The following is a 13,120-nucleotide window of genomic DNA, read 5'->3' as shown; positions in this document are numbered from 1 at the left end:
CAAAGCTATTCTTATCTTATCCGACCCTTTTTATCCGACAAGGAAGTTCCAGTTATGTATACAGTACTTATCCTAAGGATTTGTAATTAGACCCATACAGTAAGAAGTACTATGTTGGTTGCAACACAAATAAAAAAAAAACATTCCTTCTGACAAAGTAGGAAAGAACAAACAACACAGAACTAGATTAGATCCTCAGCTCTAATCATAAATGTAACCTGACCATCACACCCATATGTATCCAGTCCAGATCAGATTATTCCCTTTTCTTTTCTCTTATCTTAACATGCTCCATTCTCTCTTCTGTGAAGGCTTTCCACTAGATGTTGGAGCACAGCTATGGGGGTTTGTTTTCATTCAGTTCTAAGAGCATTAGAGAGATCAGACACTGATGTTGGGATGGTAAGGAGACTCCAGTTCCAGAAGGTATTCATTGGGGTTGAGTCAGTCAGAGTCAGGGCTCCATGCAGGACTATTGAATTCTTCCACTCCAACCTTAACCTCCACACCATATCTTCATGGAGCTCAGGGGGCTTTGTGCACAGGGGCATTGTTGTGCCAGAACAGTGTTTGTGTCTCTTTGTTCTTAAAGAGAAAGTGTACAGCTACAGCATACAAAAAATTCTGTTTTAAAATTTGTAGCAGTTTCAGAAGGAAACACATATGGATGTGATGGTCGGACTGTACAAACCTGCTGTCATAGAGTTCGAATACTGAATACTGACTAAAAACTCGAAAGCTATTTCATCGACAAGCCTCCGGTAGACTTCTGCAGCTGCCGGTAGACTTCTGTTCTAAATGAGTTTTGAGTAAAACAAGTCGTCTGTTCTTTTATCTATTAAACTATTGTTCATGTTTATCACATATTCACTACAGATGTTGAAGCTAGAGATCAGGTTAAAAAAAAATGCTTTAACAAAATCAAAACAAATTTCTTTAGACCTAATAAACACTGAATTTTAGTAGACGTAAATGAAGAACAAGACTCACGATACTGGTGAGAAAGCATCGAAAAGCCCATTGTGTTTAAATTTAAAGAAGTTTGTATAACCTTTTAGTCTGATACTTATACCACAGTGCAGTTTTGGTCAGGTGTTAATTCATTTCCAGCTACAGTGTAAATCACAGTTTTATATTAATGCTATTAATCAAATACATGATCGTTTCTATGGTTACAGCTAATGTAATCAGATAGTCTAAAACTAATGATAAACAGATCAAAAAATAAGTAGAAAAATTTATTTATCATTCATGGATGAAGTCTCCAGTGTCAGTGCTTTGTAAGAGTCTTCAGGACAGAAGACGTTCCGGTTTTATGCTACATAATAAAGTGATATTCAAGGATATAAAAAAAACCAAGAGAGAAACAGTGGCTGTTTATAGCTGCTAGAATGTAACCATAACTAAAATCAGGTAAAATGAACTAGTTTATTAGTGAAAATTGGCACCGTTAGCAAATTTCTGTGGTATAAGTGGAATGAAACACTTTGGAATGTGCAGTTTTTAAAAAATAATCAACTTCATAGTAGAAAACAGCGAAACCGTTTTGTGTTGTGTGACATCGTCGATTATTTTTTTCTAACTGCACACGCTGAAGAGTTTCGTTCCTGTCTAAATGAGTTTAATGATAAAATTAAACACTAAACGTAATCCCTCTGTGTTAACGCAAGCGCATGTCGGCGCCGTCTCTTTGCCAAAATCTAAACAATTCTCTAGAAAAACACTGCTGTGACTAATCTGTCTGAATGTGAATGTGAACACTGCTGTCGCTAGAGAAAGCCAACTCAACTCAACCCGACCCAGAAAATGACACACAAACTATTCTTACACACACACGTTCATCCAGATGCAACTTCATCTCTCTTTTCCTCTCAGTCTCTTTCCTTCTTGCTCTCTCTGTCTCTGTGAAGTTGGTGTTTGTGTGTAAGTGTGCTGGTGTGTGTCGTGGCCTGCCCATGGCCCATTGTGAAGCATGCGTCTTATGCTGCTCTTCTGCTTGCAGGGCCGGGCCTGGCGTTCATCGCGTACCCTAAAGCCGTGTCCATGATGCCTATGGCACCGGTCTGGGCCGCACTCTTCTTCATCATGCTGCTGTTGCTGGGGCTGGGTAGTCAGGTCAGTCGTTCAGGGTCACAGGGTGAAATGAAACACTTTTAAACACAATTTAAAACTGGCACTTTATTAACACACAAGTGACTTGTACACGGTTTCGGTTTTGACTGAACAATAATCCATCTAAATAATAATTAGATTTTTTTGTAATTGTTTTTTTTTTTTAAGGAATATAGAGAAGTTTATCCCTATTGAGCAAGATGAAATCTCCCTGACACAATATTATGAAGGAAAGGAACTAGACATTTTACTACATTGATTCCCAACCTCTTAGTGGTTGGCACGTTCGCCTCACACCTCCAGGGTCGGGGTTCGATTCCCGTCTCCGCCTTTTGTGTGTGGAGTTTGCATGTTCTCCCCGTGCCTCGGGGGTTTCCTCCGGGTACTCCGGTTTCCTCCCCCGGTCCAAAGACATGCATGGTAGGTTGATTGGAATCTCTGGAAAATTGTCCCTAGTGTGTGATTGCGTGAGTGAATGAGTGTGTGTGTGTGTGTGTGTGTGTGCCCTGTGATGGGTTGGCACTCCGTCCAGGGTGTATCCTGCCTTAATTCCCGATGACGCCTGAGATAGGCACAGGCTCCCCGTGACCAGAGGTAGTTCGGATAAGCGGTAGAAGATGAATGAATGAATGAATGATTCCCAACCTTGCCAGAGAACCACCTGCCCTTGCACATGCCCTTGCACATGAGCTTGGATAGGTCCCCATAAACCACATTTTTAACCATACTGTCTAATTTAATACACCTTTACACTCGCCCAAACTTCCAATCAGCCGGTCATGTGGCACTATCTGCTCTGGAATTAGAGGAAGTATTTTTACAGAATGTTTCACTTTTGGGTTAATTAAGATTCACAGTTTTTCAGCTGAGTCGTGTTTCGAATCTGCCGTATCGTGTTTTTAATTCTGAGCTCAATCACAGCTCATTATCTCATTGAACAAGAGGTAGAAGAAGCCGTTATTTTTCACCTTAATACAGTCTGACAAGAGAATAATTCGATGTGTTGCTTCTCCTCATGCAGTTTGTTGGTGTAGAAGGCTTTGTAACTGGCATCCTGGATCTGCTCCCTTCAAATTTTTACAAGCGAGAATTCACTGTAGCGATCTCCTGCATATTGAGCTTTGTTATTGATCTCTCCATGGTTACACAGGTAAGGGTGTTCACAGGAAGCACACAGGAATATTTTAGCTAACATTTCTAGATATCGCTGTTGTTGAGCTGCTGTAGCTCCTCTTACCACATGCTATTGCAGTCATGGAGGTATTTAACATGCATTTCTGTTATCTAGATTGTGCAAGATGTTTTTTATTAATTGCATCACTTTTTCATTTGTGTGTGTGTGTGTGTGTGTGTGTGTGTGGGGTATTTGTGTAGGGAGGGATGTATGTCTTCCAGCTTTTTGACTATTATTCAGCCAGTGGAATGACCCTGTTGTGGCAGGCATTCTGGGAATGCGTGGTTGTCGCCTGGGTTTACGGTAAGACTCAGAAACACCACATAAACTCTGATATCTTTTATACCACACCCCTGTTTAACCCCTTCCACCCTAGCCGGGGGCAAGCCAGGACAAAAATTATAATTCCTTTTTTAAGCATAAGAAGACGGAATGTATTTACACAAGCAGCATAGCAGAAGTAAGGGAAGAAGCTCAGCTATAAGCCTACAAAGACCATTTCCACCAAAACAACACACAATTCCAGCACAAAGACAAGAAGTATCTTTGAATAACGTCGCTGTCGGGCGGAATCTTCGTATCTCCAAAACCGTTACTTTTCAGGAAATTAAAAAAACGCTGTATCTTATCTGCAATTCACAGGGTTTAGTCTGCGGATTGTCTTATGCTAAATTCCTATCGAGCACCAGAACTAGCGGGGGTCAAGATTTTTTTTTCTTTGAGCCCAGTGTTTTGAAGACATTTACCTCAGAAGACGTGTTGATTCGTTGCGACTCTTCTTGAGGAGAAATAAGCCGCGAAGCTCTCCCACGGAGTGAGGAAGAGGTGGACAGTTGAAGTGTCCAATGGAGTTATGAGATTTGCGCTCAAGCCATTTTCAAGACTTTAGATTGGTTAATAACTTGTAAAAATAACAGACCCACGTGGGGACTGACCAATAGCATCGATATGTGAAAAAATATGAAATTGACCAAATTTGGACATACGAGGTTTCCGCCCGACAGCGACGATAAGTAGAATTATTCAAATACACCTTATAATTTTTGAGATACGCTCATTTTACGCTCATTTAGTTCTGGCTTTAAGAGTTTGATTAATGCACTTGTTCTGAGAAAGTCTTCAGAACGGAGAACATTTTTCACCTGTGTCTTGTTAACTTGTGTAATGAGGGATCAACTGTTTCTAGCTTCCAGTTCCATGGATAGAATAAATGAATAAAAAGAACAATCCATCGTTCATATCAGGTATTTAATATACATGTTGATTGTTTACATATTATAATGAACGGTTGACTGTTAGCAGTTAGAGCTAACAGTATGGATTAAAAGTACAACGTTTCATTCTTTCTTTAAACAATAAATCGTAGTCATTGTAGTTGCCGTGGCGTAAGAGTATTAAATCAGACTTCAGGGTGAACAATTGTGTCTCCTCTGTGTGTGCAGGTGCTGATAAGTTTATGGATGACATTGCCCTTATGATCGGTTACCGGCCTTTCCCTTGGATGAAGTGGTGCTGGTCGTTTCTTACTCCATGTGTTTGCATGGTGAGAGAATCTCCGTCTTTTCCGCATTCGAGTCTACATGAATATTGCAGGACTGACTTTACATCGTACACTGTGAAGTTCATCCAGAAGTGCAGTTCATTCTGAAGAACAATTAGACAAAACTATGATAATATTTGTTCAATTGATCATTTAAGGGGGGGCGCGGTGGCTTAGTGGTTAGCACGTTCGCCTCACACCTCCAGGGTTGGGGGTTCGATTCCCGCCTCCACCTTGTGTGTGTGGAGTCTGCATGTTCTCCCCGTGCCTCGGGGGTTTCCTCCGGGTACTCCGGTTTCCTCCCCCGGTCCAAAGACATGCATGGTAGGTTGATTGGCATCTCTGGAAAATTGTCCGTAGTGTGTGATTGCGTGAGTGAATGAGAGTGTGTGTGTGCCCTGTGATGGGTTGGCACTCCGTCCAGGGTGTATCCTGCCTTGATGCCCGATGACGCCTGAGATAGGCACAGGCTCCCCGTGACCCGAGGTAGTTCGGATAAGCGGTAGAAAATGAATGAATGAATGAATGAATGAATGATCATTTAAGACAGAGTCACATATACATCCAGTCCCGAAAGCTCAGCATGTTAGCACACCTGAACCTGCTTTAACACAACCTGAACCTGAACACCTGAACCTGAACAACACCTGAAGCTCCTCTCAGGCTTGATCATTAGCAGAGGAGTTCAGTCAGGTGTGTAAAGGGCAGGCAGGGATAACACCTAGAATTCTGTGTTCATCAATTATTAAAGCATGTTCATGTACAGAGTGTGTGAGGAGATCACATCTCTCACTCATTAATAGGACACACATACACAAACACACACACACACATACATGCATGTATACCTACACAAACATATACACACGTATATATACACAAACACACGTATACATACACAAACACACACATATACATACACAAACACACACGTATACACACAAACACACACGCACCCACATACACACATGTATACATACACAAACACACATATACATACACAAACACACACGCACGCACATACACACACGTATATACACACAAACACACACGCACCCACATACACACATGTATACATACACAAACACACAGGTATACATACACAAACACATACGCACCCACATACACACATGTATACATACACAAACACACACGTATATACACACAAACACACACGCACCCACATACACACATGTATACATACACAAACACACAGGTATACATACACAAACACATACGCACCCACATACACACATGTATACATACACAAACACACACGTATACATACACAAACACACACGCACCCACATACACACACGTATACACACACAAACACACACGCACCGACATACACACACGTATACACACACAAACACACACGTATACATACACAAACACACACATATACATACACAAACACATACGCACCCACATACACACACATATACATACACAAACACACATGTGCACACATACACAGACATACACACACATGCTCACACATACACACCTGTGAACATACACAATTATATAAACACACACAGTACAGGTCCATGTGATGTTTGAAAATGACTGGTGAAAATCACTGTATTTTCTCTCTCTCTGTCTTCACGTTTTAGGGAATATTTGCGTTCCAACTGGTGAACTACAAGCCTCTAACCTACAACAAGGTGTACGTGTACCCGTGGTGGGGGGAGATGATCGGATGGTTCATGGCTCTCTCCTCTATGCTCTGCATCCCCATCAGCGTCATCTACAAACTCATTACAGCCAAAGGATCTTTCAAACAGGTTCGACCCGCACAAGAGTTCTGCTTTCTGTGAACACAGCCTTCTCTTATCCATTAGAGATAAAGGATCTCCTGGTAAACAGTCCAGCACACTCTAGTGAACACCTCACCATTTCCTGCAGCAGATTCCAGGCTTATCTTACAGTACTATATTGCATCCATGTCATGTTTGTTATTATCACGGTTAAGAATTTCAGCACTTTTCTCTGGTTTGTTACACAAAAGGTTACTATAATGATCTGAACGGCAGTTGTTAAGCTAGTGATGTTATGTTCAGAGGAAGTGATTATGTAAATTAAATTCAAAATCACAGCATTTGAGGGGGGCACGGTGGCTTAGTGGTTAGCACGTTCGCCTCACACCTCCAGGGTCGGGGTTCGATTCCTGCCTCCGCCTTGTGTGTGTGGAGTTTGCAGGTTCTCCCCGTGCCTCGGGGGTTTCCTCCGGGTACTCCGGTTTCCTCCCCCGGTCCAAAGACATGCATGGTAGGTTGATTGGCATCTCTGGAAAATTGTCCGTAGTGTGTGATTGCGTGAGTGAATGAGAGTGTGTGTGTGTGTGTGTGCCCTGCGATGGGTTGGCACTCTGTCCAGGGTGTATCCTGCCTTGATGCCCGATGACGCCTGAGATAGGCACAGGCTCCCCGTGAACCGAGGTAGTTCGGATAAGCGGTAGAAGATGAATGAATGAATGAATCACAGCATTTGGAGGTTTTTAAGACAACTTAAGAAGAAGAAGACAACTTGGAAACTTACAAAGTCGTTTAATTCTACAAAAGAAATACAAAAAAACATACAGTATTATGTGTAAACACACCAGCCGCTGTCCTACGGCTTGTATAATACTGCGAGTGTGTTTAGAGTAAACAGGTTTCATTTCTCAGTACTGGGAAAAGCACTGGAACTCTTGTGTTCATTTTACTGTACATATAAAACATCGCTGGAGTTTTTTTTTAACATGCAGAATGTATAATGCTATTAGAGCTGCAGTGCAGGTCACAAGTTACAGTACAAAGGTTTGTGCGAGTCTCTTGCTACATTCGGTAACCAAATAGCTCATTGGATGCTAAAAAAAGAAGCACTCCACAATAGGCCACGAGTTCCAAAGGACACACGGCGTACGTGAAGCTGTGACTACGATCACGTAGCTTCCGTTTGATAAGTAGTTTAATTTGTTGTGAAGAACATTCACCATAAACGATTCTTCCCACAAAGCAATCTAATATGTTAGCGGTACTTCTTGGTTGTTAGGCAACATAGATAAAAATAGTGGCTTGAGTTTAAGGGTTTTATTGGCTGGCATCATAAAGAGAATTCAATTTAAGTTAAAAAAAAAAAGTCATGTAGCCAAAAAAAAAAAATCTTTATCTGTTAAGTTAATCGCTAATCTTCACAGACGCACCGCTTTAAGTGAGACTTTCGCATAAGTTTTTATTTGGGTCAGCTGTTTCCTACTGACTCTGTGCCATCAGAATGTTTAATTCTAATAAGTGGGCTAATGGCTTTTCATTGATTTGCACTGGAAATAGGACAGAACGACTTTTCGGCTCAGGCACACACATAGAGTGGAAAGCGTGTCAGGTAAAAGCTCTCAGACTGGCTGAGCCTTCAGAGCGGTTTCCCCTTTTTCATACAGAAGAGTCCGTACTGTTAGCTCAGATCGTGCAGGGCTCAAGCTGGAAGTTATACAAGCCGCAGTTTAAAAAGATGAAGGAATGAAGGGTCTTTCCTTAATGCTGATCGTTCCAGATTGGGAACAGGAAAGCGCTAGACTCAGAAACCTCCCCTTCCTGTACAGGATGAACTAGTTACAGATCTGAGCTAAAATAATTAGAAGACACGCAGTTAACATTAAAGGGAAGGTGCAGCTCAGTGTGTAAGGTGTTGGGCTACTGATCCAAAGGTTGTGGGTTTGAATCTCAGGACCACAAAGCTGGGCCCCTGAGGGATGGATGTAAGTCTCTCTGGATAAGTGCTGTAAAAGTAAACTGTATGGTGTGTGTTGTGGCTGGACGTGGAACAAAACCGAGAGATTTTCTTTACTTTCACACGGCAGAGAAAGCAAGAAGTCAGATATGAAGCTTGCAGTTTGTTTATATTGCAGGAAATAAGGCTGGGTGATTTACATATACATGTAATATCTGTGCGTCAGAGACGGAATTCATACACCATAGTGCTGGTATTTCTCGTTTCTAGTGTCCACTTCAAGTTTAAATCCAATATAGAGCGATGAAACTAATTTATGTTATGGTCTTGATCCATAGCGCTGGGAGTTTCTGACCAAACCGGTGTGGGGAGCGCATCATCTGGAGTACATGGCACCTGAAGCGGACGCCAGAAGCCTGTCCTCAATGTCCCCGGGAACTGAAGACAACAAGGTCATCATCTTCGAGAGCGGCATGTAACCTTCAAGATCTGGGGATCCACCGTGGAGCCGAAGACAAGCCAATAATAAAGCTACCTTGATTCTAATTCCAATTGTTTTACACTAACCTGAATAAAAAGTTGTTCTACTATAAACCGATGACACCTACACGTCATCGGGGAACAACTTCCAGGGTTGAAATTGCTGCTTTTTCTATTTCACTCCTCTAACTCTGTACGTTTTTCACAGCACATTATTAGCTTGTCGTCGGTTTTAAGGGATTTAAGCGAGATGCACAGCAGGAGAGGGAGTCTAGCTTGGTGTAGATCTTTCTTACCATCACCTCCTCAGGGCAGAATTCCCACAATCCTCCTCGTTCGGCCTGGCACAGGTAAACACTACTGATCTGTGTGCCGGTTATATGAGGAGGATACCCACAATGGAGGATGTCCAATTAAACCTTCGCCCAGTTAGACGTAGACACACAGTTGGGTCCATGTATTGAAATCTAAGGGCCAAACTAGTTTCTCTCTCATTACATTCTCCCTTCTTTAGTCTAACGTTATATAGTATTACCTAGAATACAGCGTATTTGTGTATATTTAGGTCAGACCAATAACGTATCATAAAATACGACAAAAAAAGTGTTTAAAATTCAAATAGAAAAGAAATAGTTGATCATTTGTTTTGTTTTTTTGTTTTTTGTTTTTTTTTAAATCGACTGACCAGTGAGGTACGAAGATCGTACATGAAACAATTCCTTTTATTGTACAGTCTATAGAGTTAGGATTTGGTTTTTTTTTTGTTGTTTTTTTTTATTGAATGCGTCTGCAGAAAACTCACTTTACGTGCCAAACAGTATACATCCTTCTTCTCTTTGAGAAAAGAAGGTCTCATTGCCATAAAAGATCCAGATCTCACCTGCCGAAATTTAGTTTTTGGTTAAGTATTTGTATTTTATTTTATTTTATTTTTATTTTATTTTTTTTATTTTATTTTTTTTTGATAAAACAGCATCACTTCTGCATTTTGCACATTTTTTTAAAAAAAAAATTTGTTTTAACTAACACTAAATTCAGAACAGGCTTCATTTTCCAGCAGAGACGACAAGAGCGTATTTAACATGCAATGCACGATCTGGAAAATTGGCTCAAACAGCAAAAAATTCTTTTTTTTACAAATGATAAAATCTTAATTCGCAAATATTCTAAAACACTAAAATGTTTCGTACAAATGTTTATCGACACCCTTTAATTTCTAAAATTAGACTTTTATTCTATATAATCTATAGAAAATAATTAAAAAAAAAATTCTTTTAAACACAGATGATTGATCGGTACGCAGACATTTTATCATCTATTCTATCTTGTTTGGCTTTAAACTTAAAGCCTGTTATAACACTCCTGTCGTGTAATAGTACTGAATAACATGAAACCTGTTCAGAAGTAATATACGATCCGAGTTGTCGGGAAAACCGTTGCCAAACTTTGCCTTTTATTGTTCGTTTTAATGTAAGAGCCCATTGGTATCTACATGTATATGGGGATAAACTGCACTGTGGGAATTCTGCCCTCTTTACCTTACTCTAGTATACATTAGAATGTATACAAATCTTTAGAATGTAAAAAAAACAAAAACCAAAAAAAAACACAACAAAAGTAGATGTTAAATTTTAATCGTAATTTGAATCTTTTTGTTTTACATAACGTGAAAGAGATCAGAGATTTATTTTGTGAAGGCTTTTATTTTGCTGATATACATCTGTTTATATATATATATATATATATAAGCATAAATATACATATTGAATATCTGTGAGTTATATTTTAAAAGTTTGCTGCAGGATGAATTTTTGATAGCGATATGACCGAGCAAAGGGAGTTATTAAAGATACGATTGAGTGGCGTTACAGAGAAATATTATACGACACTTCATGCTGTCTAAGTATCAAGCTCGTGTATGTGTGTGTGTGTGTGTGTGTGTGTGTGTGTGTGTGTGTGTGTGTGTGTGTGCGTTTGCGTTATGTGTTAGATTTCAGTATTTTCCAGCTGACCACCCAGGGACCAAACACAACAGATATGAGTCTGATTCAGAAGATACGATTAACTCCTGTTTGATATTCCACTTATAATCACAACTCACATACGCGATCGTCTCATCGTCCCTGTAGCTTTATTCATTATAATAGATCTGAAAAAACATCTCAGAAGATACAGCTGAGTGCAAAAGTTTGTACACCCTCAGATAAGTTAAATAGGTGCTCTTTAATTACACGAGTAATACAAATTTTAAAAAAAAAATTTAAATAAAATAAAAATAAGATGTCTATTGTCTAACCCTAACCCTTACTTAACATCCTATTCCTTGGTGAATTGTATAACTGCCTCCAACCCCTTTTTTAGCAAGGACACACACAGGGAGTGTAAACTTTCGCACTTCACCGTACCACTTTTGATCAAATAATCCGATCTAAGAGTCTCTAGGCTTCTGCACTCTTCTTCCCAAGAACTTTTCATCAAACTGTAACCAGCGAAGCAAATCACACTAATTACACATTTATAGTTTTTTTTTTTTCCCCAAATTTATGTGTGTATTGTAACATATGTAAGACACAAGCGATGGATGAATCAGATTAAAACCAGCCAGCATTCGAAAGCACCTTTAAAGCAGTATTTTCCCGAGAAACTTAGTGAGCTTAGTGAAACTGCCTGTAATGTAGCTCGAAAGTGTATCTGGGCCTAAAGTATTAACCAGGCTGAAAAGTTTTCCCCTTTTTTATTTGACATACAGTCACACACACACACAGTATGGCCACTTTATTAGGAACAGTCACATTCACTGAACCTCATAACCTGCAGCTACATGATCGCCTAATAAAGTGGTCTTTATATTCCAAATAGAAATTAATCTGTTAATCGTCCAAGTTAAGGATCTGGTTCTCCTATTCATTCAAACAGCACCCTGGGATGGTCAGCTGATCAAATTGTTGTGTAGTCATTGTATGTAGAGAAGTAAAGAAACAACATGAACATCACCAAAAAAAAAGGAAAAAAAAGGTGTTTTTGACAGTAGCTTTGTCCCAAAGACTTGCTCACTGCAAATGAACCGCGGTTCGTTCTAGTTAACGTAGTACCGTAATTGAGAAAGTTTTCTTTAATCAATAAATTTTTACTTAATGAACTGATTAATAATTAAATAGATTAAAAAGAATCATTTGGATGATTTCATCTATATTTTTAAATGAACTTAAAAAACTAACTTTTACTCATCTATATATTGAACGTTGATAAAGAACTAAAACTGTAATCAAAATCTAACAACTCAACATATGATCTGTATGTTTTACAAGTTACATTAACCAGCAGTAATTAGTTATTGTTCTCCTTTTTTTTTTTTTTTTAAATAAAAACTATTGTTCTATTAGAAAAGCAATGTTTTATAAAGAGATTTTATTGTGAACTCTTTTCATAAATCAACTCATAGTTCAGACTAGTTTCATAGTTCAGATTCAACACTTTTGGCTAAAATGTTTTAAACCTAAATCCAGATTTGTTCATTTCTTGATATTATAGAGCACATGGTATATAAGCGGTAGCCAGAAACACTAAAGATTTGGGTAAGGTTACTGTCTGAAAGATTCTCTTTTTAACATAGTTAACTTAGTGTTTAACTCTTTCATTGTTGTGCTTTGTGACATGCTGTGAGCTGTAACCACGGTCTTCCATTCGTAAGCTGAAGTAGTAATAACATAACAACTCGTGCTGTAAAAGTCATTTGCTCATGCAGGAGTTGATCACTGATCATTGATGATGTTGATGTATGAAGGGCTTCATGCTTTATACCACTGTGACTGTGTTCTGAAGATCCGCTCACCCATATCGAAGCAACAACCGGCAATAAACAAACTAACTCCATGGCAACATTCTCGTGTCCTGTTTTTTCTCTTGGCTCGTCGTGTGTGTTAGTGAAGTACTGTACCTTGTAGTTAGCAGCTCTCACAATACTACAGGGTGCTCTCATTCATTAATATTCAACAAAACCCCTCAGTACAGATTGATTTTATGAACATCCATTCATCTATCTCTCCATGTTCTGTAGCACTTATCCTACACCCCTGGAGTCTAGGGCTCAAGACACCATG

The 13,120-nt window shown here is 39.5% G+C and overlaps 1 protein-coding gene across 1 annotated transcript in view; it reads left to right on the top strand.

Annotated features, from left to right (window-relative positions):
- The window catches only part of slc6a8 (solute carrier family 6 member 8), a 49,280-nt gene extending 36,381 nt beyond the window's left edge, over positions 1 to 12,899 (top strand). Inside the window, exons 8-13 of the mRNA XM_060882057.1 lie at positions 2,003 to 2,115; positions 3,134 to 3,262; positions 3,487 to 3,589; positions 4,729 to 4,829; positions 6,446 to 6,616; positions 8,879 to 12,899. Coding sequence (XP_060738040.1) covers positions 2,003 to 2,115; positions 3,134 to 3,262; positions 3,487 to 3,589; positions 4,729 to 4,829; positions 6,446 to 6,616; positions 8,879 to 9,019 — 758 coding nt within the window. The 3' untranslated portion in view covers positions 9,020 to 12,899. The remainder of the gene's footprint in view (positions 1 to 2,002; positions 2,116 to 3,133; positions 3,263 to 3,486; positions 3,590 to 4,728; positions 4,830 to 6,445; positions 6,617 to 8,878) is intronic.
- The last annotated feature ends 221 nt before the right edge of the window (positions 12,900 to 13,120 follow it).

Source organism: Tachysurus vachellii, chromosome 11 (assembly GCF_030014155.1).
Source record: "Tachysurus vachellii isolate PV-2020 chromosome 11, HZAU_Pvac_v1, whole genome shotgun sequence".
NCBI lineage: Eukaryota > Metazoa > Chordata > Actinopteri > Siluriformes > Bagridae > Tachysurus > Tachysurus vachellii.
The sequence above is the reverse complement of the archived record's forward strand: the minus strand, read 5'-3'. Positions and strand labels throughout refer to the sequence as shown.